Source organism: Coenobita brevimanus, chromosome 60 (genome assembly GCF_032717465.1).
Source record: "Coenobita brevimanus isolate Jiangsu-jjx chromosome 60, ASM3271746v2, whole genome shotgun sequence".
Taxonomy (NCBI): Eukaryota; Metazoa; Arthropoda; class Malacostraca; order Decapoda; family Coenobitidae; genus Coenobita; species Coenobita brevimanus.
In genome coordinates, this window is record NC_137013.1 from 30,286,586 (window position 1) to 30,313,357 (window position 26,772).

The following is a 26,772-nucleotide window of genomic DNA, read 5'->3' on the forward strand; positions in this document are numbered from 1 at the left end:
TGTTCCCCCCCCCCCCAGAGTAACTAACATTTTTGTCCTATTTTGTTCCCTACATCTGTGAGGCACCAAACTGCAGCTTAGGAATATGGCTGTAAAAATAAATGATCATATGTAAATGCTGAGGGGAGGGGGGGGGGGTGACAAGGAAAGATACAACCCACTGGATAACTGATAGCTTGGTTAGTTTGGAACTGGCCTCATGATGCACCTGACATGGCCCCAGTGACAGCCAGAGTTTTGAAGTAGATGGTCACAAGCTAAAAACCAGCTCCCCACAAACATATAACTAAACCTATACCATACCACTGTCTACTACTCCTATCTTCTGTTTCACTATCTGTGCTCTGTGTCTATCTTATCTTCCTTCTAACCCCCCTTTTGTTTTACCTGTACAACCCACTAAGGGACCACACTCTATTACCTTGTCACCTATGCCTCTATTACGATGATGGAATGGATGATGCCAAACAATACTTACAAAATTATACAACTAGCTGATGACCAGTGACTGGATGAATGGCCATGGCTGCAGTGACCAGAAAGGGACTCTCTGATGCAAAATACAGGCTCACTGGGCTGAGGGTTTACATGTTTAACCCCTTCAATCTGATGTTTTTTTTTTTTTTTTTTTTTTAGCTTATTTTTGCTTCTCCAAAGATTTGAGTAAGTTCATTCAAATTGGAGGTGTTAGATACTGCCTTCATTAACTCCTTAACTACTAGAGACCTCTACTAAGCTGAATAAAATTATCTGGTAGTAAATTACATCACCAGGTTGCAGGGGTTAAGCTTGGAATGTGGCTCTGCTTTAACAGGTCTACAGCAGACATACTAGCTCTTGGGTTAAGCCACTGACCGCATGGCAGCAACATACCTTTCAAAATGCATTTCCAGTAGCCTCTGGTGTGCTTGCCAAATTTCACTTAATTTTTTCTCTTCCTTGTGGCACAAAGTGTGTGATTATGCTTGATGAGTGACCAGACACAAGATGACAAACTCTGCCTCACTTGGTAGCTGGTGGCTGCTACGTCCTGTCCACCTGAGAACTAGTCAACCAAAACATGCCCTGTTAGCAAGGTGTCTTCAAAACACACATGAAAGGGGGTGTCTTAAGTCCTCCAGTTTGCTTCACATGTAAATACAGCAGACAGACTGGTTTTCTGGTGTATGGATCTTTCCCAATTTATGATAAGTATTTCTCCAAAAATTCCTGAAGTAAAAATGTTTATTTTCCCTAAACCTCTGACACCAGTGATGTACCATCTGGCTGCTGGTGTCATGCCACAGCCAATGTTTCAAGTTACACAATTACCAGAGGCAGGGATCACACCAATTTTCTGACAACAGATTTGGTATCAGTTGCTACAGTATTTTGGGAAAATATTCAAGGAAAGATCGTATAATGTCCACAACATACCATGATATAGCCCTTAGTATGCATTCGTCATTAAGCGCTTGCAAGGCAATATATCTGGATGAATCTGGGAACACTGGCACCAGACAACAACTTTTACAGAAACTGCCAGTTTCTGGGCCTAAAGCAGAAAGGCACTGTACCATTCCCATTCCATAATTCAATTCAGTCTATTTCATAAAGAATCTTTCCTTTTACAAGACTGATATATACTACCTGCCACACAATTCTTATGACACTCTTGGGAAAACATTGTACATAACGGTATAAGCAAGAGACGATTAGGAAATCTTTAAATGATGTGAATTATTAACTCTGTTCTCTTAAACATGACTGAGATGTTCACTGAACACATCATGACCCATGCTGAATCTTATGACTCGATTGAAGGATTCACTGTAACCACAAATTTGGCCAGATTACTGAAACCAAGCACATCATTAGTCTGTGGTTCTATCAGTCTCAGTTAAACAAATTCATAAACGAGCCAAATCTTTCACCAAATGACAAGCCAAGTAATGGTTAACATATAACCAGGTGGCAAAATCATTCCACAGCTGCACTCAGGTGTACACTTCTGGCCAGCTCTTCACTTTATAGATTTAGACTACTCACGTGTCACAGATCACACAGATTAACCTATATCTCGACCAACAGGTCACAATTCAGTCAACCCTAGGGCCACAAGTGCTGTCAATTTTCAGGTCACAAGTCAAGCCAATCATCCATGGCTGTGTCTCAGGAGGATGAGCTGGATGTTTCAGGTGCTGGATGCCGGGCCTCCAGCCAGGTCTCAGTGGGGGGCAGGGGTGCTTCTTCCTCATGCAGCATGGCCATTTTACTGAAGTACTGTGATGACCGCTTCCGACGCTGTGACACCACCTGCAAGTTATACAGAGCAGGAAAAATACTGTGGCCTGTTATCACTGGGACTGGGGCAAGCCAGATCACTGGAAGGAACTTCTAAAACTATGTCAAACCACTGGATATACTAGATTTTAGAAGGTACCTTTAAAAATACTTCCTACACCTAAATGACAATCATCATCATCATCATGACCTCCTTTGCCACCCTATGGCAGGGTGAGGAGTAGCAACATCCAGACAGTCCAAGTCTGCACAATCCAATGGGCCATGTTTCCATTCGATCATCATTCAAGCCCCCAGAATCCTGGTTCTATCTGATACATCAAAAACTTCACCACATTCTGTAGCTTCACATAAACGTATCCGATACAGTCAATCTGAACGGCGTTATGTCAAAATGGGTTGCCAAACCCCTGACCATGCACTTCTCCTCACAACATTCATCCAGCCAACTCGATCTCTTGTCAGTTCCCTAGCCTCACCGACTTCCAAACCTCTCTTCCTCACACACTCATCAACCATAACCCTCCACTTTCTTGGCCAACCTCATCTCCTCCCTCCTTCAAATTCACTCAGATATACCTTTTTCACCTCTCTGTTATTATCCATTCTCTCCACAAGACCATACCATCTCAGTACACTCTTCGATTCTGGTGTCCACTTCCTCACTCCACATCTGTCATGAATCACATTATTTCATATCCTATCCACTCTCTGTACTCCACATACATTCCTCAGCAGTCCCATCTCCTATGCTCTCACTTCTGACTTTTCATTCCCCTGCCACACCATTGTCTCACATCCACATGTTAAAGATGACACTAACACTCCTTCATGTAAGCCTCGCACAGCTGCAACACTCAAGTAACTGTTTCTTATCAATGCCTTCATGGCACTGGCTACTTTCCTTCCTTGTGTCACTCTACTTTCCACTTCTTTTGCACATTTTCCTCGCTTTTCTATCCCTGTACCTAGGCATTTGAACCCTCTCACCAATTCCAGTCCCTCTCCATTCACTGTAACATCACATTGGGAGTCACCTTCTCTCTCAATTATAATTACTTTACTCATTTCTACATTTACTCTCAAGGCACGATGCTCACAGACATCAGTCAAACTCAGCACTAGTCTACCATGTTCTTGTCCGGCGTTTGCAAGTAGCACTCCACCATCAGCATACAACAAATCTAAGATATTCCATCCATCACCATTCATTACCAATGCCATCCCATCTCTCCATTACTAGTGGTTTTAAGCGGGTATCCCACAGAGACCCGTGAACATTTTGTGCAGCATAAAATGGACGTCCAAACTGAGCTTGGACGTCCATACCCTATCACAAGATGGACGTTGACAGCCACCTCCTTCTTCTTCACCGAGTTCACCCCACGCGACTGGGAGGTCACATCCAACTCCCTAGCAGACTACGTGTTTATCAGCAACAACAATGGACGTGAACTAGATTGTGACTTTTGCAATGGGTGCTGCCGGAAGAGGAAGAAGCCTCTGCAAGAAGACAAAGGAGAGGGAGAAGGAGGGCATGGTGGATGAGAGAATGACTCCCACGGAGTGAAGAAGGCAGCCAGTACAGAAACCCGCACCATAGTGCTTTCTTCCCGAGTATGCCTTTCCAACGTGTGCGGGTCTCTCTTGTAAACAATCAATCCACATTCCATCATATTTGCCACATTTTGGTTATATAAAAAAAGTTTCTATGACAAACAGAAATATTAAAAGTACAAAGTTTACTGACGGTTTTGAAGTAATCATAATATATCACCTCAACTGACTACAGAGTTCAAGATAGCAGACGCCACATGCTACGTGTAAACTCCATAGAGAAGAAGGAAACTACCATGTCGTGGATGTCCACGGTGACCATGGACATCCACGAATGGGTCAGGTGGCCTTCCACCCATGGACATCCAAGACCCTCCCGCGGAGGCAAATTTGGACATCCAAGGCCAGTTTGGACGATACGAGTCTCCCATGTGATGGCCCCTTTACTTCTCTCATCACCCCATCCATCCATATATAGATATATATATATATCATATATATAGAACAACCATGGGGACATCACGCAATCTTTTTGCTTGCCCACAATGACAGCGAACCATTCACTCAGATGCCCATTTACCCTTACACAAGTCTCACTACCATCATAAAACACTCTGGACAGCACCTAGCAGCTTACCATCTATACTGTATGTGCAAAACCTTCCACAATTCTTCTCTGTCTACTTTGTTGTATGCTTTTTCCACATCTATAAATGCCATAAACACCTTACAGTCCTTCTCACAGGTCTTCTCCACTATCTGCCTCATTGCAAATATTTGATCCACACATCCTCTGCCACTCCTAAAGCCACCCTGTTCATCACTCACTAGGGATTCTAATATATCTCTTACTTTCTCTATAATAATTTTTCCATATATCTTCCCTACCACACTCAATAAACTTATGCCATGATAATTCTTGCACTCACTTTGCTCACCTTTATTTTTGTACAGAGATATACTCACAGCCTTTTTCCACTCTGCTGGCACAGTTTCGTTCATCCATGCCTTCTTACATATCTCCAACAAGCACTTCATTCCGCTATCTGCACTACACTTAATCATCTCTGCATACACCTCATCAACCCCTGCTGCTTTCCCATTTTTCAGCAGTTTCACAGCGTTCTTCACCTGTGCGAATGTCAAGTTACCTGGCACTGTATTCCTTCTCTGCACACCCCTAAAACCAATCACGTTTACAGCCGCTCTGCTCTCTCTATTCTCATTCATCAGGCTTTCAAAATATTCCTTCCATCTGGCCCTTACTTCATCCCCATGGATTAATAATCTACTACTTACATCCTTCATACTTTCACATTTCTTTCTGCTGTCACTTCTACATTTCCACATCTCTTTCCAGAATAACTTCCTATTTTCAGAGTAATTTGCATTCATTTTTCTTCCTAGATCATCATTTACCTCCTTCTTCTTCCTCTTCACTAGTCTCTCTACATGCTTCTTATTTTCAACATATTCAGTTCTTATTTCAACTGAACCCCTGTTCTGTAACCACTCTAGCCACTTCTTCCTCTTTTCCTCCACTGCTCTCTTAACCTCTTCATGCCATCATGCCATACCTTTCCTTTTTGTTGATAATCTTGCCACACCACACACCACTTTAGCATTCCTAACTAAGCAATTCCTAAATGCAATCCATAGGCTCTCCAGACACATTTCATTCCAATTCACTGATTCCAACTCCTCCTCTAACTCCTCCTCTACTTTGGTCCTGTATTCATCTGCCATTTCTTTGATCCTCAGCTTCTTGACACTGTCTTTCTCCCTGACTGCTCCTCTCTCTCTCTCTTGGTCCACCTCACTCCTCTCAGTTTGAGCTTACATTCCATAATCATATGATCTGACAGACCTCCATATCGTCCTCACACAGCCCTCGTATCATCAACCATTCCCAGCACTGACCTTTCTATGAGCACATAATCAATCAGGCTCCTTTCAACATGATCCCCGTTCCCTCTATCTATCTATCTATAGCACGACGCCCTAATCCCGCAAAGGGTGGCCGCAGACAAAACGCCTCCAAGTCGCTCTGTCACCCACCATTTGACTACCCTCCCCCCAACTCACTCTCCCCTCCCTCATATACCTCTCAACTCCATCCCTCCACCTCATCCTCGGTCTTCCCCTCTATACCATGTATATTTATGTGCAACTAATATTATAATGATTATACTAAGACAGTAATAACAAAATATTGTAGAACAACATTTTTGTACTTCTCTGACCTATAAATACACTACCTCCTGACAGCACAGTCAATCTAAGGCATGTTACTTTTCATCATCAACAGCAGCAATGGCGTCTTTTTTCTCAACTAAGGTTGGGGGAAAATAAATATCCAAAAGGGATAAAATTTACAGACACCACACAGGCCAGCTGGAATACTGCATGACTGCATTAGGAAAGAGATGAACATCAATAATTTTTTTTTCCCCACTCATGTGACATGTTCCAACTACAGCTGCATTCATTTTATGATAAGCATAATATTTGCTGGACTCTGTTATATAGGATATTAGAGGAAGGCATTAATGAACATGTGCAGGGACACTGCCCTCGGTGTGCCTGTAACCTTCCCTCCCTACTGTACCTTCTCCTGAACTTCACCTTGTACACTTTAGTTCCTGCTCGCCATATTACCTAAATATTTGAAGGCATTACCATTCTCAATTTCCTAACCATTCAGCCTTATCATCCACTCCATGACTTCATTTCTCTAAAGATCACAAGGTATATATACAACAGGAAAGGCAAGGCAAGGCAAGGCAAGTGTGTGTGTGTGTGTGTGTGTGTGTGTGTGTGTGTGTGTGTGTGTGTGTGTGTGTGTGTGTGTGTGTGTGTGTGTGTGTGTGTGTGTGTGTGTGTGTGTGTGTGTGTGTGTGTGTGTCAAGTGTGTGTGTGTGTCAAGTGTGTGTGTGTGTGTGTGTGTGTGTGTGTGTGTGTGTGTGTGTGTGTGTGTGTGTGTGTGTGTGTGTGTGTGTGTGTGTGTGTGTGTGTGTGTGTGTGTGTGTGTGTGTGTGTGTGTGTGTGTGTGTGTGTGTGTGTGTGTGTGTGTGTGTGTGTGTGTGTGTGTGTGTGTGTGTGTGTGTGTGTGTGTGTGTGTGTGTGTGTGTGTGTGTGTGTGTGTGTGTGTGTGTGTGTGTGTGTGTGTGTGTGTGTGTGTGTGTGTGTGTGTGTGTGTGTGTGTGTGTGTGCATGTGTGTGCGCGTGTGTACCTTTTCTGATGATGTGCCAGCCTGGTCCTCGCCTGACGATGAGGTCACTCCCTCCTCCAAGTGCAAACTAGGACTCGATCCCTCCAGTTCCAGCTCATGGTAAAGTGATGACAGCTGATCATCAACCCATGATGGCTGCCAAGAGATAGTGTCAGGAGTAAGACAATACAGTAAGTCCACAATTTAACCCTCACATCTAATGACACAATTTTTTACTTTATTTTTGTTACCACCCAACTATATTATTTAACACAGGATGGGCCTCTCGTAGTCAAGGGGTTACTGAAAGGTATATCTACTTCCTCCAGTTTGAAAAGTCCTACTAATGCTGAATGTCTGGCAGTAACAAAATATAAAGTATGTCATCACACTGAAGGTGTTAAACTGAGTTCTTGACATTATATTTTGGTGGCAGGTTCCCAGTATGTTAAATAAAAATTGACTATTCACTGCTGCCTACAGTATATAACTGCTGTGCCAATATCTCCCAAAGTACAGTATGAGCTATATGCCTAATGGTGTGCAGAAAAATTGCCTACTAAAATTAATGTTTACCGTATTTCCCACCATATAATGCACACTTTCCCTAAACAAATTTTGCCTCAAAAATCCCCCTGTCTGTTATACCACGAAGGTCATGGTTTGGGATTGGCCAATTGGTTATGGCAACTGGCACCCATAAAACCCTGTTTGACAGAATAGTGAGAATAACAACAAAATATGACAGCCAAGGCCACCAACAGCCATAAACATTTCAGTGGCCTTATTAATTACTAATTATGATTTCAATAATGCAGTCTCAGATGAGTGTGCATTATCACACATACATCATAAATAAACATTAAACTATGCATTCTGTGGGTCTGATGTGTACACACATGGACCAAATGCACAATGTCAAAGGCATCAGCAGATTGTAAACATCAGACTGCTGATCGCCTGTCAGCAAGCATAATGTGGCAGTGAAAGATTTATATATTCGTGCATTACCACTTCAATAAATAATCCATCCATCCATCATCCAATCCTACATTGCCCCATTAGAAGCGTAGGAGCCCGGGGCTAGGCACTTGGTCTCGACATTTAAGATGAGAGTGACCAGCCTCACTCATCCCTGAGTGGCATTACATAAGCAATCAACTCCAACCATCCCTTGGATATAAACCTTCACCGGCTGAATCCGACTGGAATGCAATAATTACCCACTAAACCACCAGGTGCCACAATTTGGTTATACTCGTATGGTTACCACCCAGCGTAGTAAATGGTTTCTTGGTGTACAGGAAACCATTTGGCTTGTCACTCAGTGTAGAGTCACCCACAGGCAGAAGGAAGATGAAAGAATGAAGGAAAGAAAGACAGAAGAGAGAGTGCAAAGTCACCCGTAGGCAGAAGGATGAGGAAAGAATGAAGGAAAGAAAGACAGAAGAGGATGGAAGGAAAGAAGGATGGAGGAGAGGAAAGGGCAGACCCCCAACAGCAGCACTACATCGAGTGAGTGGATGGTGAGCGCCCCTACCTACCACAAAATAAATAATTTAATGTTAAAATTTAATGATAAAATATTTGCCCTCACAACTTACTGGTGGATGATGAATATGAGTAATTAGCAAATTAATGATTTTTTTTTTCTTAGTAATCCCTGTCAAATCATGGGTGCACATTTTAAGCCAGTGAGCATTACTTGGTGCAAAATACAGTGTATACCATAGCTCCTTTGTCAGTTTCCTCCTATTTGCAGTAACAATTATACCAGTAAGTTAAAAGCTGTGATTCTTCATAACATCTCCCAGACATATCAACAAGAACTGCCTGTATATCATGTGTGTGTGTGTGAGACCTCAGCACTCTCTTCCACAGCTGCATTTCTCATAGAGGTATAAATGCAGAGATGGCAGTACCGTTAGTCCTAACTTAAAGTCTCAAATATGTGAGAACAAACTGTTACCTTGAGAGTTATTTATATATTCTAATAATAATAATAATAAAAATAATAAAAACAAGAGGTAAAATGCACAAATATACACTCATTTATATTTAAAAAAAAAAAAAATAAATAAATAAAATAAGCAGAGAGCCCAATAGCGAACCTGCATAAATGAAACAGATTTTAACATTAAATGTTAAATTTCGCTTTACTTTCTACTGAGAATAATACTATGAGCTACTGTGAAGACTAATGATCATTTACCACATAACTATTACCTATGAGACATTTGTGCTGGCCTACTATGCAAAGATAGGCTAAATGCACTGTGCTTAAATATAGAGAACCATCAATTTACTAAATGAACATGTAATACACCAACTCCTTCAATCAGGTGGCACAGTAAATTTAATGAACTTAGGGAAGCTCTCTCATATTGCAGGGGCTAATGAAGGTTATCTATAATGTCTGAGGTTTGGAAACTCTCTCACATGATGAATCAAATGATTTGGAAATAGTGCTCATCTAACTGTAGTGTGAAATCTCATCATACAGTAATGATAATTACTACCAATAATGCCAGCTGATTTTATTCTTCTGAGAGTGAATACTCAGTGTCTTTGAATGTTAATACTGTCATCATTAACTCTCTACAATCAGGACAACAGTAGTACATTATTCTTTTCCAGCTAATGCCATAAAATTATACTTAGCCAAGTGACATAGTAGCCTAAGAGTGTTAATCCTGAATATGCACAACTCCAAAGTTTTACTGTAACACAGAGACAAAACTTCCAACATACCTGTCTGACATTCTTGAGCTTATCCATATCATGTCGTAGGACATCAACCAGTTCCTTTGTCTCCAGCTGGTACTTGTACAGCAGTTCTGGTGTCACTTTTACGTCCTCCAGCCAGGGGGGGTCGCTCAGCACCGGTCGCCTCCTCCTCCTCGTCCAAGGCTGCCCAGTCTCACCAGACGCCTGCTGTGAGGAGGGGTGGCAGAGAGGGTGCGTGTGTTGGGGGTGATGTATTGCCAAATATTGTGTGTGTGTGTGTGTGTGTGTGTGTGTGTGTGTGTGTGTTTTGTGTGTGTGTTTGTGTGTGTGTGTGTGTGTGTGTGTGTGTGTGTGTGTGTGTGTGTGTGTGTGTGTGTGTGTGTGTGTGTAAAGCAAAAGAATAACACAAAATCGATGAGATTCGGTGTCAACTTTGGCCCAACACAGAACACTACTGCATATAACCCTGTAACATTTTCTTCATAATCCCATGTACCCATCATCATTATACTTTCCATTTAATCATCATCATCATCATCTGGACCTCCTTTCCCACCCTAGGGGAGGGAGAGAAGTGGCAATGTCCAGACAGCCAAAGTTTGCCCAATTCAATGGGCCACGCTTCCTTTCACTCATCATTCAAGCCCTCAAAATCTTGGCTCCATCAGATAGGCCAAAAAAATTCCACCACGTTCTGTAGCTTCACATATCCACAACAATATTCAAATTCCATATATATTAAATAAACATCCTATTATGATGAATATTTCAAATGAATATATCTTAACAAGCATAAACAATAATTTCAGGGTTGAAAATGAGATGTAGTCCTATCAAGTTGAGCCAAGCATTATTAAATGGCATTCTGTACCGACATGAACACCTTGAGAATTATTGGAACACTTAAGAATTTTCACTTCTTTATTTTTAGTCGAGAAGAATGCCCTTTGCTCAGGTGGGAGAAAGCATCAATTTTATGACAACATCTTTACTCTGCCATGAACTCTATCAATCAAATGGAGTATTAATTAGTGCTTATGCAGTCACAGATGAAAGTTAACCTACAACCCTATAATGTCTATACTTATTGGATATCCATCATTTTCCTCCCTGAAAAACTGCATATTCTTCTATGAGCAAAGTCACATACCAAGTCTCTCAGCTTACGAATATTAGCTAGCAGGGGATAGTAAGTAGTAGTAGAGGTGAAATATTCATCATCGCCATCTTAATTTTGAACACCTTTCCCACCCAAGGTGGGGTGGGATGAGGTGAAATATTACGATATGTTTTTGACTAAATACAGTAAAAGTCCAATTCTTCGGCATCCAATTCCCCAGCAAATCTGACATTTCGGCAGTTTTGAGAAATAGTCCCATTTACGAAAATCTCTGATCGTTCGGCAGATTTTCCGATTTTATTCGTCAGTCTTGAAATTCTCCATGAGTCCTTAGAGCCTGTTGCAGGACCTTCTACTGCTGGGGGCTTCTTCCAGCAGTAGCAAACTCCAATCAACCCCTTCTATTGTACATATGTAAATAAGGAACCTACTATAAGTTTAGGTAAGTGCATGTTAACTTGTAGGCCTACTGTACCATTATATTTATATACAGCATGTTCACTAATTTCTTTATTTTTCATATTCATGTATAGTACTGTATTCATTACAGTATTGTACAGTATCAAACAGTATACAGTACTCTCTCCAAACACATTTGTAATGATATGAGTAGTGATGATAGTGTTCACCGAAACATGTAAGGTACTGAGTGGGTAGGGTTTTTGATAATTCGGCAATTTTGATTTTTCGGCACTTGCCTGGTCCCATAGATGCCGAAAAATAGGACTTCTACTGTATGTGCTTATTTAAAGCATATAAACATAAGTCTTTTATAACATCAGCAATCAGGGTGCAGCAGTCACTGAATCTGAGGTTTACTGACTTGCCAAAGCTCTTCCAATTGTGACTCACATGAATACTGGAAAACTCAATCAAGTGGAACGTACAGAGCAGCCAATGAAATAATACGACATCACCAGTTTTACGATCTGTGCCTGTGGGCTTTACTATTAAAACTGAGGGAACTCTGGTGTGGAGAAGCCCCTAATTTTTTAAAGATAATTCCTGAAGTATGTGATGATGATGGAATATGTCTAACCTTTCTGTATTTCTTCTGACTACACTGTAATGTGAGATGCAGACCGATCACATTTAACAATTACAGGGAGGTCCCGAAGATACAAGCAGTTAGGTTCCATTTGACATAGTCATATAATGAATTCTCACATGATGAAACACGTAACTAATGGTAAAATATTGGCTGGGTTCAAGGACCCCATCAAAGGTAAGATTTCAAGCTAAAATATACGATACCAAACACAACAAACATATCTATATTACTGAACTGTTAAGAAGGCAACCTGAAAGAGCAAAGAGTATGCAAATAACATGACTGCACATTAATTACACATATACAACATGCATAACACTCATCTATAGGTGGTAATGTTGTGCTGGAGGTGGGAAGCTGACCTGGCTGTTGCCAGCTGAGCAGCGCTGCCAGATTCCCAAACCCATATTATCGTACCCAGCATGTTAACATCATCGTTTTTTGATCAAAATTATCGCACTCAAAAACAAAGGCATTTCTTCACATAAATCCATAATTACCGGTACTGTAGAATTAATGTATTTATATGTGGAGTGATTAATTAACATTATTGAATTTGTTTAACTGTTCAGTAACTACCAGACTATAATACTGGTTATTGTATGAGTTACTAAATCCTACTGTTGTACTAGTCTTACAATAGACTTGTTAATTTTGCAATCCCCCATTTATTTTTCAGAATATGAAATTATGAAAGTTATCGCATCATCGCATGTATGCTATCGCACATTGCAAAGTGTGCCAAAATATTGCATTTTGTGATAATTATCGCACATCTGGCAACGCTGCAGCTGAGCTGTCTTGCTATTTCTCTCCATGGTTGAGAGAAAACGGCAGTGACTGCGTTTGCTGGGATGACTGAGCTAAGAATCCTCACACCTTGCCCCAGACTGAATGTCGTATCATTGGATTTTCGAGATCGTATATCAAAAACAGACCCTAATTTACCCAGGTCATGTCATCGGTTTCTCGTATATCGAGTGGTCGTATAACAGGACCTACCTGTACAGGTGTTCCATAAATTATCATCAAACTTACAAGCTTGCTTACAACACTGAGCCCTCAGTTATGATAACATGGCCATTATGTCATAACAAAGTAAAATAAAATACATAAATGAATGAATAAACAAAAAAAAAATAAATACATTTCATCTGAAGCTTAGCAAAGTCACACTGAAAATAAGATGAACCTACACAGACTGAATGAAGGGCAGAAGACAACTGTAGACCTCACTGTTTTTGCTGTCTGATATCATAGCTTGACAAAAATCATTCCAGTGTTGAAGCCATGCAAAATCATAATAAAAAAGAGAGGAGCCTAGAATGATATACAGTACTGAGAGAAGGGCATATGGAGCCTGTACCTCGCTGTTCTCTGAGACGTTCTGTAAGCTATCATCTGTGGACTTGCACTCGCCAGCAGAATAGGTTGAGCTGCTCACTGACAACACCATGTCACTGTAAGTACAAAGAAAAATGTTTTAAGATGTGGAATATGGCAGACAGTTTTGGAAATTCAGACCTAAGAGTAGGTGACCAGCAAATGCCATTGGTGGAATTAAACAACTTTAACAATGATGCTAAAGTTCATTACACACTCACGTACTATAATTCTAAACACTAATAGAGTGCATGTGTTCTACCCTAATGAAGATCCCTAACCACTTCAGCGCAGTTATGGCCATGTGTAGTCACAACATGAGGCTGACTTAACCTAGTAACCATGGTGACTCATTCCTATCTCATAACTACAGCTCACTGAACTTGGTACAAGGTGTCCCTGATATAATGATGAGATGTGTTTGGGAAGACCCATCGCTGAGCTGAGGTATCAGTTACCGGGAACGTTAAAACATAGAAGGTATAATGTGTTTGGGAGCCTTGGGATCCCTCAACCAAGTCCAAAATCCACCCAAATGAGTCCAAAAACAAGTTTCTAGCTCACCTAAATCCCCTAATAGCTATAAAACAAGGTAAACTAAGCCTAAAAACAGTTTATAACTCACTAAACCCAAAAATAAAACCTGAAAATCATCAAAAATGTCTGGAAAAAAATCAAACTTTGTAAACTGTACCCAAAAATGATAGTGTTCACCCCACCTATGACTAAAACACATTAATTTAAGTCTAAAATATCATCAAAATTGGTTTTAAAAAAACATCGGATAACCGGAGAGTGGCCACTGATAGGTGGGGAAGGATGTTAATTTTTTGTACATCGCAAAGGTGGGGTATCACATAGAGGGGGATCATACACCAGGGTATGACTGTACTGTAAAAAAAGACTCTAATTACCTGTAAAGTTTAACTACCCAACCCACCTGGATATTTCATTAGGCTGCTCCCGATCGTCCATTGCCATCTTGTCCTGCTTGCCAGGTGACCCAATACTCTCAGCCTCTGCACGCACACTGGTTGACTGCGAGAATTGTGACACCTGGAAAAGCAAGGTTGATGGTCAGCATGCAGAAATGTTACACAATGGCTCACTACAAAAACTGGCACCTGGGGAAAAAAAAAAAAAAAAAAAAAAAAAGCTGTTAGTTACTCGGTCTCTCCCTCTCTTTCTTTCTAATGCAAAACTCATTAATAACTACTCTCTCTCTCATGTAGGACTCACTAATAATTACTAATACTGTACTGTAATCTTTTCTCGCTTTTATGTAGTTCTCATTCATTTCTCTCAATGGGTGGTCAATATGCTGGGAAAATACACAATCCACAGTAAGCATGACCTGTGTGAAAATGTTAAAACTTATTTTATCCTGAACCTCTTTCACATCTCTCAAATGGGAATGGAAGACCTAAGGTAAGACTCAATATACTGTTTTGAAATAAATCTGAGAGAATCCCAATTTTCCCTTCATTCACATTTCAAAAAGTAATGAAGATTCTTGTTAACCTTCTCCCTCCCCTTCCCATCCTTCTATCTGAGTATTTCTCTCCCACCCTTCCCCCTGCCATTTCTCCCCCCCCTCTCTCTCTTGTGAAGATGTTTGCTAAAGTTTCCCCTTCCCATCCCATTCTTACTTCTGCATCTCCCTCCCATCTTTCCTCCTTTCATTCCACCCCTCCCTCTCACTTCCTCCCTCCCACCCTTCCCTCATCTCTTCTGTCACTACTTCCTGTTCTGAACTTGGGAGCCCACTTTCTCCCTCCTTCCTTCCCCCTTCCCCCTTTTCTAAGTACCACTTCTTCTTACCTTAGGAGCACCAGGCGATAGAATAGTTGTATCCTCAACATAGGACCGGATGCTCTCCGCCACATGCGAGTGCGAACTTTTGACTTTGCCCGAGGCTGACGCAGTACTGCCTCGTGCTGACCCAGGCTCAGCCTTCACTGACGTGGCCTGGGAGTCTGGTCGCCGCACATGGGGTGTTGAGTGCTTCGCCATAAAGCTCTATTCCACCAAAAGAAAAAATCAGGTAAGTCAATATTCTTTTTTTTTCCAACACCTGCTCCAATAATCCCTACTGCCCTAAAATGGATGGTATTCTTATTTACCTTCCTGCTACAGTCAGATGGGAGCCACAGTGGCATGCTGCTCCTGTAATTGACTTGGGATGTACATATATGTGCTCTGGATTTACGGCTGAAACCTATGTCATGGTGGACATTTAAAGTGGGTACTAGAAATATGCCCTATCATATGCTTGCGTATGTCAGCGCCTCCTCAGTTCTACTAATGACCTACACAGAGTCTGAGAAATATAAGGAAAACTATTACAACACATCAACTCTGACATCCCCCCTCCCTATTTCTGTTCTGCTCGCTGGGGGAAAGGTTACTGCTGGGCATCACTCTCCCATCTGAAGAGAAGGTACAGGCCTACAGTGAACTACATATGGACTATTACAGTTACTGTCAAATGACTTTACTCAGCTTCCGACATCGTTAACAGGGGTTAAACATTGTTTTCATTACCCCTTCACAACAAGAGTTCTCTATGCTGAATACAACTGTCCAGGGGTAGCAAGATGAAACCAATAAAATACATCATCGGATTTGGTTAACTATTACAGACTCTTAAATGCTAAGACAGCTTAGTAAATATGGACAAATAAATATAAAGTGGTTATTAACCAATCTCTTCAACTGAACTATATCTAACAGTAACAAATAATCACCAATATGGGAAGGATAATCTTCATTTAAAACTATAAAGCTGGGTTGCTTTTCAGTTTATAAGGGCATCCAACCAATATGCACACACACTCCTAACCTTGCCACACTGCTTGGTTGTTTTTCAGTACCAAGTAACTAACCACCATGCACACAAACACCCTTAACCTTGCCAGACTGCTTGGTTGTTTTTCATTACCCTAGCAATCAACTAACAAGCACACATACTCCTAATCTTGCCAGACTGCTTGGTTATTATTCAGTACAAAGCAACCAACCAACATGCATACACACTCCTAACCTTGCCAGACTGCTGGTTAGTGTCAAGGAGGTCATGTTCACTCTCAGCACCTGACCGATGCTTCTCTCCATCAGACATAAGGCCAGGTATCTGGGCAACAGCAGGCTGGATGGCAGTGTGCTGGTACACAACATTAGGCAGCATCAGAGGAGGGGCATTGAACAGTGGTGGACCCACTGTTTGGTACATCACCCCTGGTATGTACTGTAGGGGCACAGCCATACCACCTGATGGAAAATGGAAGAAAAAACTCAATATTTACTTGGATATTAATTGGACCATCAGAAACGTCAAACTTAAAAATAAATACAGTACAAGTACAGTACTAATCTTTTGTCAGAATAAAGCTGGTGCTGGTGCTCTATTACAGTAAATGTACTTGTATTTTCACATGTTGTTGATGTATAACTCTCTTCTTATGTGCTCAGCAAGGGTTATCCTTGGACACCAAGAGCTTTCTTTATAATGGTTATCTTATGGATAAGTAACAATGTAATTACATAAACATCCAGAATCTCTCTCTCTCTCTCCATATATATATATATATATATATATTATATGAACAACTATAAGATCTTTTCCTTTCCATATATGTAATGGCATAAAAACATCCAGTATTCCAAACAATTATGTTTCTGTTCATTTCCCTGGAATTTGTTCTTATCTCTCCCTGTACATTACTGCTTTTGTGGTTCAGGCTCACCTAACAAGAACCCAGTGGGCCTCAGGCTATTAGTAATTTCTGCTGGTTGCCTCAGAGACCTTTAGTTGAGGTTATGTTGAAGGACTGTCAATGTTGTATGGGTGAGATGCATCAGGTCAATCAGTGAACTGTGGTGTAAGGGGCTGCATTACAGTAAGGGCACAGTGGTTGTTCATGAACTGTGTTCTTACTGCAAATGTGGGTATGGGACACACTGAAGGCTGGCAGTGTGAACTTGTCACTCTGGAAAGGCCAATTTCTATGAGATAATTGTCGGGTTGTAGGTTTTGGATGACTGTGGTGGCCGTGTTACTGCATATGTTTACAAAGTCGAGTGTTGGGTGGAGAATGATAAATTAAGTTCACAACCAGTATGTGAACGAGACTAACCCTGTGGTTGTATGAAGGTGGTTGGCTGTGGTGGAACAACCAGGGTGGGTCCAGGTGTGCGTGGGACAGAGATGCTGCTGACGGAGGGGATGGGTGAGATGGAGGGTGCACTGGGGGGGAAGTAGAACCCTGGCACCAGCCCGGGATAGGATGGCCCAGCCACATTTGGTCCCACAGCTGCTGCCACGGATCTGTTGTGAGGTGCAAAATGAAAATCCTTCAGTTCAATAATGACTTTCATACAGTAACCTCTCCATCTGCAGGTTCCAGTTGCGTTATTGTTCATTTGAGTGGATAAATAACCCTACTCATACTCAACAAGTGTGGCAAAATTCCATAAATCGGCCTCAATAACACAGGCTGCCTGGTCCTGACATTAAGAGTCCCACGCGGTCACATATGTCAACATGGCTGGCGATGCTTACACCAATTCTGCTACTCTCAATCATGAACTAGATGACTCATTTCTTTCATATGTATCATAAGTAGAGAGCCAGCATTCTTAGTGTATTTTTGTCTCAGAATATGAAACTCTGATAATTAACAATTGCTAATCTTCAGTTTCTGTCCTTGTGAATACAGCACTTTGCATAATCTTTCTCGTTCTTCTAGTCAAGTTTGTCCTTAAATAATTCTATCAACACTTCAATTTATTCTCAATAATTACACCAGTAAAATGAAAAACTTCTATCTATCTATCTACCTATTGCCAGACGCCTTTATCCCGTCAGGGGTGGCCACAACCATATTGACTCCATGTCACCCTATCAACCACCACTTCACTGCCCTCCCCCCAGCTCACATACCCCTTTCTCATATACCTCTACACTTCATCCCTCCATCTCATCCTTGGCCTCCCCCTCCACCTCACTCACATACACTCTCCTTGTTATCTCTCAATCTCCATCCTCTCCACATGGCCAAACCACCTCAGTGTATTTCTCCTAACGCTTTCTATCGAATCCACATCCACACCACAACACTGCTTCACTTCCTCATTTGTTAGTCTGTCGCTCCATGTATCACCACATGCTCCTCTCAAATATATAACTCACTTCCACTGCTCACACTCCTGGCTTGTGTCCTTCCAGCATGGTCCAAGTTTCACTTCCATACAGTAGAGTTGGTATCCCAATACTATCATGCAGTGATTTTTTTTTACTTCCATGCTCACTTCCCTATTTCTTATCATTGCTTTCAGAGAACCAGGAACCTTTCTTCCTTGAAGTACCCTTTCAAGCACTTCATCCTCCAAACTTCCATCGTTACTCGTCACACTACCCAAGTACTTAAATGCACTCACATTTTCCATTTCCTCATCATCCAACCTCACTGTGCATTCAGTTACTTCATTTCTCTTGAAGACCATAACTTGACTCTTCTCGACATTCTCTTTTAGATTCCATTTCTTACACACTCTCCCACACTCATTCACCATGCCTAACAGTTCCCCTTCGTCTTCACTTAACAATACAAAATCATCTGCAAACAACAACACAGGAAGTTTCCAAATGCTGCCCTCTCTCATTAGGAACACTCCAACATCCACGGCTCTACCTTGTATCTCTTTCATAACCCCATCCATATACTATACATACTGTAATGAACAACCATGGAGACATGACACATCCCTGTTTCAATCCAACATTCAGACAGAAAAGTTCACTCAGTTCACTATCCACATTCACTGATGCCTTAGCACCCTCATACATACTCTTCATGGCATTCAACAACTTCCCACTTATTCCATATATGCTTAGTATTTTCCACATTCCCAGTCTACCCACTCTGTCATATGCTTTCTCCATATCCATGAAGGCTGCATCCAACTTCTCTCCCTTCTCTAGAAACTCTTCCATTAAAGACCTATGGGTAAATATCTGATCTACACAACCCCTTCCCTTCCTAAAACAAAACCCTACCTCACTAAACCACCATTTTTTTTTTTTTTTTTTTTTGGGGGGGGGGGAACTCACCCTGATGACTGAATGTGTGTCTGATTCTCCTGCTGCATCCAGACATCAGCAGAGGATGGCTTTAGGGAAGAGCCCGAGCCGGCTGCAGAGGAGGCCAAAAATGGCTGCTTGTGAACGCTGGCCTCGTGTTCTAGCACTCCACCTGAACGTTTCAACCCTCCACTCTGAAACATGATAAAAATCGTCACACTTTCGACTTATTCTTGCTATTTACAGACAATATAATTCAGAATTAAAATAATGTCTGAGCTGGAGGAGGTAGATATGGCTTTTATTAATCCATTCTGGATGAAATGCCTTTTCTATGTCGAATAAAATAGTCTGGATGTGGACAGAATAAACCAAATAACACCAATAATTTCAAGGGATTAAGTACAGCACACTGTACACATCTGCTGTGTGTCATACCTTCTAAATCACAAAATTGCTACTCTGTTGTATTATTGATCACAATTTAGAAGTTGCCTTTCTTAAGCACCACTGTTACCCATGAAGTTAATATGCCATTTACTCCTCAACTTCCATAACCTGTTGTGTACAAATGCTGTGATATTCTAGAATGCACCGCTGGCATATAGCTAACAAGGACTACCTGTACAATGAAAGAACAAGGTTAGGCTTTTTACTGCAAGAATTACATCCCATTTATCAATCTAATGCAAGATGCCCTAACTGCATAAACTGAGGCCATATATTGTCCCCTCCATCAACAGGCTGCCCTCTCTCCAATTCATGCCCCAACTCATACACCTTTCCACACCATCCCTCATCCCATCTCTGGTATTGCTGCATCAAGGCATGTTTGGCTTTGCAGCTAGGAAACATAGTCAGTCTTAACTCACTCGCTCGGCTGGTCTCTTGATAGGCTTTTTAGAGGATTTCAACTTGCTCTTGTCTCTGTAGGTCCTGGTGGTGGTGAGGGCACCACTGCCAGCACGCTGCCGAGCCATGAACATCTTCTGCATGTCAGCATTATGGCGATTAAGCACTTCCTCTGTCAGCTGCACATGTCGGTAGGAACGACTGTTACTCGAGGTGCGCCCTGTGTCCCCACTACCACTCCCATTGCCAGTGCTCTCACTCTTCCTGCGGGCATAAGCCGTAGGGAGTAATGGCACACAGCAGGGGGACAGTAAGATAGGGAATGAGCTCCCGTTGCTGGTGCTCTCACTTTTCCTGTGGGCAGTATTATACATTAGAAAAGAAAAGCTGGTGGGACAAAGGCCAAGTAGTGCTTAGCCATGAGGAGCCATATGAAACACCATACAATGCTGGATGTTCATAAATAAAAAAAATGAAACACAAACAAAGCAGCATGGGTTTCATTATGTATCTTATTACAGGTACTGTAATAGAATACATCCAACACTGCAGTACTTACAGGCATTTGCACCAGTGAAGGATCAGGTAACAAAGTTAAAGCTGAGTAAAGAATAAGCATCAAACTAATGCATATACAAAGGAAACAAACTTGGGAAAAAACTATGAGAACAAACATACAAAGACTGTATATTAAAAGTTTGTGCAATGAAAAGATAAATATGGATGAAAACAACTTAAGTATAGTAACATAAAAGTTACAATACTGTACTAAATGAAAATATCACTATAAACACTGCTTAAGTGAATTTCAAAGGTCAAGGGGATAGGAGAGTCAGAAAGTAAATGAAATAAATACTGTACTTTACTGTTCCCCCTCCCCCCCATAAAAAAAAAAAGTGTGGTAGTGTAGCAAGACAACAGCACACAGGGAAAAAAAAAAAAAAAAAAAAAAAAAAGGACCAACACATGAAGAATGCAGACTTAAAGACAAGATAGGAAGGATACTTAAAAATATGACAAAGAAAGAACACACCATCATAATTCTGATTATTTCCCAACCTAATGAAGAAATACAGGCTGGAAATAAGGTGAAGATTAAAAGGCAGAAGCACAAAGAAAGAAGCAATGACACATAAAAAGCAGTGCAGTGTCAACAAGGGCCATATTCTCACCAGCTTGGGAGGCTCATTAGTACCTCATCCTTACTAGTTCTGTTTATAGCACATTTACATTTACTTGCATGTTATTAAACCACTTCATAACAAACTCTTTTATGTACTGGTTTTACTACACACATATAATTTAATTCAAATTTAGGACAGGCTTTAGAACTGGTGAGGCTAGATACAGCCTGTATTAAGCCAATGAACATGACAGGTCTTTCTTAACTAGAATAAACCTGCTTGAAAAGAGGAAAAATAAACCAGTAAAGTATATCATCAATATCAAGGGATAGATAATCTAGGTCTCTCTATCTATCTACCTACAGCCAGATGCCATAATCCCATAAGGGGTGGCTGTTTGTCTTTCAGTTGGTTGTTTTATGGGGAGGGACATTAACCCTCTGCCAACTCACTTGTTGACACGTATGGATCATGTATGGGTTGGTTATTTGGTTACCACCCAGCGCAGCATATGGTTTCCTGGTGTACAGGAAACCATCATGCTTGTAACTCAATGTAAAGCCACCTGAATAAGAAAGAAGAGTAATAAAAAGTGATAGGAAAGGTGAGAAATACAGGGAGAGAGGAAGGCAAAAAAAAAAAAAAAAAAAGCACACAAGGGAATGGTAAAGTGCAATGGTGAAATATGCAAGGCAAATAATTGAGGAAGAGGTAGCGACTAAAGTGCCTACTACATCCATGAAGATATAGCCCCAAGATGGTAAGTCTCACATCCATGCACTGTACCTGGTGTGATCACAGTTGTCACCAGACCCAGACCCAGACTGGGACTGGGAGTTTGTCTGGGAGTGCGAGTGTGTCTGTGACTGCTTGTGGTTGCCAGACCCTGAAAAAAAGATGGTTATCATTACACTGATCATTTCTGTGAGAGAGCGGTGAGAAAATTATTCTTAATTAGCTCAGTCAGGGGACTTCTGTCATTTAGCTCTTCCAAACCTATTTCATGGTGATTTTACTTGGTTCAGGATTGACTATTCAAATCAAGGCAGTTCGATATAGTCTTAACAAACCTCTTCACTGCAAGAGCCCTTTCAGTTTAATACAATAACCTTGTAACAGTGTGAATTAACCAAAAAAATTATTAGTGACAAACTGCGTAGCATCTGGGTTTTCATCTTTAAATTATTGACTATACTGTAGACATGCTTACAGTGACAAAGTGTACAGCATTTGGGTCCTCATCTTCACAATATCAACTATATAAATACATAAATAAATAAATAAAACATATAAAAATACAATAAAATTAAACAATTATCATTTTCATCAAACTGCTTTACAGTTTAGAAATAAAGAGCATCTTACCTAGACTGCCCAAGTGAGACACTTCCATCTTGCTGTCACCACTCTCATCTGATGATATAGTTTTGGGGTGGCTTCGGAAGAATCTACAAGAGATAAAAACAGCATTAATATACACATTCATACATGTGCATATGGAAAGGAAAAGAGAGAGTTTGTTTGAGAATACAGAAAGTTGCCTGTACCGAGTTTTTAAAATTAAGTACACAGCAACTTATGCTATAATTTACAGAAAAATTATCTATCACACCTCCAGTGCTATGTACATAGCCAATTTACCTGTTTCCTCCAACTTACAAGATCAGTTGTATGGAAGTTATGATATTCTGGAACACATTACTAACACACGACAAGGACTGCCTGTATATAGGTTATACTTCTTCTCTAGCATGGCACTTCTGCATTCTCTATCCCAGCATTCTGAGCCAGCCTGAGCTCTTGGGATGAATGACTGGGACACTCAACAGAATCTATGGTACAATTATTCTGGATGGACAGATTCCAACGTAAGTCACTCTATATTTACTTACTTTATTTCATCTACATTGTCATAAAAACCTTGACTGTTGTACTTTCATGCCTGATTGCCATCTTCCTTCCCTTTGGTTACAGGGTTACCTACTGGCATCTTATCTGCCTCAAAAGCGATACTGTGTGACTTTCAATGGCTTGTATGATCTAAGCCATGGTAGCCTGGCCTTGGGCCCTCCCACATCTTAGGTTCCCCGAGGGCCCCAGAGGAAAAATAAAGGACTGGCTATTACTGTTTTTACTATATCTTACAATGGGTAATATTAAATATAAGATTAATTTTACCATCTAACCACAGTTTTCTCTCTGACACTAGCTTTCATCTAATATTGTTACTAAATATTTCTCCCAGCCTTCGTAAATTTACAGTGCATTTTTTTTTTTTTTTTTTTTTTTTTTTTTTTTTTTTCAAGCACCAAACTGCAACAACTGGGTAAGTTATATTTAAATTATATCAATCTCCATTCATAACACAGCAAGTTAGTTACATTTTCAAACCTCTTCTTTTTCACATACGATTCTCCCAACAGTGCTTTAACAACTCTCCATGTGGTCCATCGACATCACAGCAGAAAACTTTAACCTTCCTTCTCAATTTACCTTAGTTTTCAGTGAGACAAGTGTTTCAATTACTGTCATGTTTATGCCAATGCATCAACCTCACAATGCAGTGACCGTGTATACTTTGAATGCAATGAATGATCACTCATTTGATGTTTTCTTTAAGAAGTATGCTAATTAGCATATATGAAATTACTTCAACAGTTTCATACAGCAAACTGAAGTAGGAAAGAACTTTCACATCATTTACTCATTAGTAATTTCAATCAGGGTGGCAATGGAAATCACACATCAAATGTTTGCCCTTATGAAAATACAATTTTATTATTATTTTTTTAATCACACTTTTGTGATCGAATGCTTCCATACATACTGCTCAACTCAGCTCTCACTTCTTTTAACCTTCGTATGGTTAGGAAAACTCCGGAGCTCAATTCTACCTAATATCAAATAACTTACTCAAGCAGAGAAGCGAGTAATAAGAGACTGGGTATAAATACTGTCACCATGAACCCTGTAATGCTCAAGTTAGTTCTAATACTCAGTTTCACCAAACAACAATTTTATTCAGCTAAGACTGTCACTGGAACTTAAGTATGCTGGAGATCTCTGCTCCACTACTGTATTTTGCACCACTTTTCAATATCAAATCTTCCTCAAGTATGTCTCTGTCATTCTAGTCCCAATATATCAGCAAAATAATACAAATGATGTCATTCTTGTGTCTAATTTTCTTCACTTAACTTTCATCAATGTTGCCTCCCTAATGGCCACTTCCTATAATTAACCCACTATCCATGCATCCACCCATCAGTCAATCCTTTACTGCACTAATAGTAACAAAGAGGTCCAGGGCTATGCTACACAGCCCAGACACTCAAGGAGAGTTGTTGGTGAATTACTTATGAGGGACATTGTTTGAACAATAAACCCCAACTATTCTTTGGATTATCAAATAAATTTATTACTTTTTCAACTTCATTTCTACTGTGTGTCATATTCCAGGTCTGTAAAACCTAGCAATGGTCCTGCATTGCTTTCCAAATAATACATGTAATTTTACTCAAACATCCAAGCAAACTGAAGTTTTCTTAATATACTTGCACTGGATTTACAACTAAAGCAGATTCAACTGTCAGTGACTTCTTTATCTATTTTTTGACTTCCCCTAAATATTCACTCGCTGACTGTACTCAACATAATCAACCCATATGCCAGGAAATATGTGGGTTACTATCAGTAATCAGAAACTATGTCTATTCAGTATTTTGCTGTACAGTAGCTACTTCCTATTTATCATACTTACCATATTTCTCAAATTACTGTATTTCGTTCTTAAATTTTCGTTTTTATTCCAGTTCAACATTCTATCAGTTCAAGATAATAATCCAACTTCAGGACTTTCCCTCCTCTCTATTACACATAACTGTATTTTTATGAACATGTACTGTAAATTTTTCTCTCCCGGTTTCTGTGTTTCAGTTTTCAGCTGATAGCTATACAATGAGTGTTCCAAACACATCAAGATCCTTACCCAGTGATTTCAACGTCGATACAAACTGGAGCAGAAAGAAAACTGCAGGTAATCTCCCCCCCTCTCTCTTCTCATGACCACATTGTAGTACGGTACCATATAAGGTACTACATGACTTAACACAATACTGTCATCACTTTTCTTGGATTTCCCATCCTATCCAATCTGCATCATGCAAACATTTCATTCTCTTTTCTTTAAAAACATGTTACATAATTCTTATGCAACATAAAGCAGTCCAAAGATATCTGAAAGTGCAATGAAAAGTTTTCAAATCATATAGTACACAGCATGTACTGTACTTTTAATTAATTAGATGAATACTTGAATCATACATTAGAAAATGTTTTATATATATTAACCTAAAACTGCATACCAAGATGTCCTCAGCTTTTTATCCACAAACATGTACTGTATGACTGTTTCTGTTTATCCTAACTGGACAAATAATCCACAGAAAATTTTTGAAATGGCAAAAATATGAGAATGCCACACTATGATAGCACCAGGTGGTCTGGTAGCTGGGGCACTCCAATCAGAGTGATGGCAGTGTTGCATAAGTTTGAATCCCAAGAGGTGACTGGAGATTTTCCAATCATGTGCTGTAATGTCACCAATGTGTGTAGTCTTGTCATATGTACCAAACAAAAATACCTTAGCCTCAGGTCCCAACAACTCAACACAAATAGTGGAGGCAACATGGGACTGACTGTTTTACAAAATGATGGGATTTTATTTACTGGACTAATGATGGTCTATGTGGCTTTTTCTGAATGATCCTTCTGTATCCCTCACTACATTTCATTTGCCATTACACTCTGGTATACACACAGTCTTATCTAAGCAATTAATGCACTCAAATTATAAAAATATTTATGATTTTGGGTGAGTAATGGATGGAACTCTGTAACATGGGAATACAAATGAGTATTAAGAGAACAGGGGTGTTGCTGTACACAAGGGGTACAGCAGAAAGTTCACACATAAGGCAAAGAAAGACTTTGATAATTCTTGTGGTATGTACTTTTTTTTTTTTTTTCTTAACTTCATTCTTTATCACTCCCTCAGGAGGAAGTTACGTTGTATAAGAAAATTTAGACCCGATGCAACTTTTAACACCATTAAGCTTAGGTGGGTAAGTATGGGAGATGAAACATCATCTTCTTTTCCAATTACAGCTTTATTTATTTAAACAGCATAACACAGTTTTTCTGAGGACTGATATACTGATCTTCAGTGACCACAACAATCATAAAAGTGTAAATTTGCCTCCACCAGCCTGTGTCACCTGTGCAAGGAAAAGTAAAAGAAAAATCATAAATTAAACTCTTGTGATATTCAAGTTTTAGGATATTCTCAGTCTGCAATTTGAGACTTGCAATATTAAATCTAC

At 40.3% G+C, this 26,772-nt stretch overlaps 1 protein-coding gene across 1 annotated transcript in view; it reads right to left on the reverse strand.

Annotated features, from left to right (window-relative positions):
- Positions 1-1,402: 1,402 nt before the first annotated feature.
- The window catches only part of per (period circadian regulator), a 110,673-nt gene continuing 85,303 nt past the window's right edge, over positions 1,403-26,772 (reverse strand). Inside the window, exons 14-25 of the mRNA XM_080274848.1 lie at positions 22,757-22,839; positions 22,178-22,277; positions 20,288-20,531; positions 19,446-19,609; positions 17,470-17,660; positions 16,377-16,603; positions 15,155-15,352; positions 14,274-14,389; positions 13,317-13,410; positions 9,804-9,986; positions 7,074-7,208; positions 1,403-2,295 (exon numbers count right to left, since the gene is read on the reverse strand). Coding sequence (XP_080130974.1) covers positions 2,152-2,295; positions 7,074-7,208; positions 9,804-9,986; positions 13,317-13,410; positions 14,274-14,389; positions 15,155-15,352; positions 16,377-16,603; positions 17,470-17,660; positions 19,446-19,609; positions 20,288-20,531; positions 22,178-22,277; positions 22,757-22,839 — 1,879 coding nt within the window. The 3' untranslated portion in view covers positions 1,403-2,151. The remainder of the gene's footprint in view (positions 2,296-7,073; positions 7,209-9,803; positions 9,987-13,316; positions 13,411-14,273; positions 14,390-15,154; positions 15,353-16,376; positions 16,604-17,469; positions 17,661-19,445; positions 19,610-20,287; positions 20,532-22,177; positions 22,278-22,756; positions 22,840-26,772) is intronic.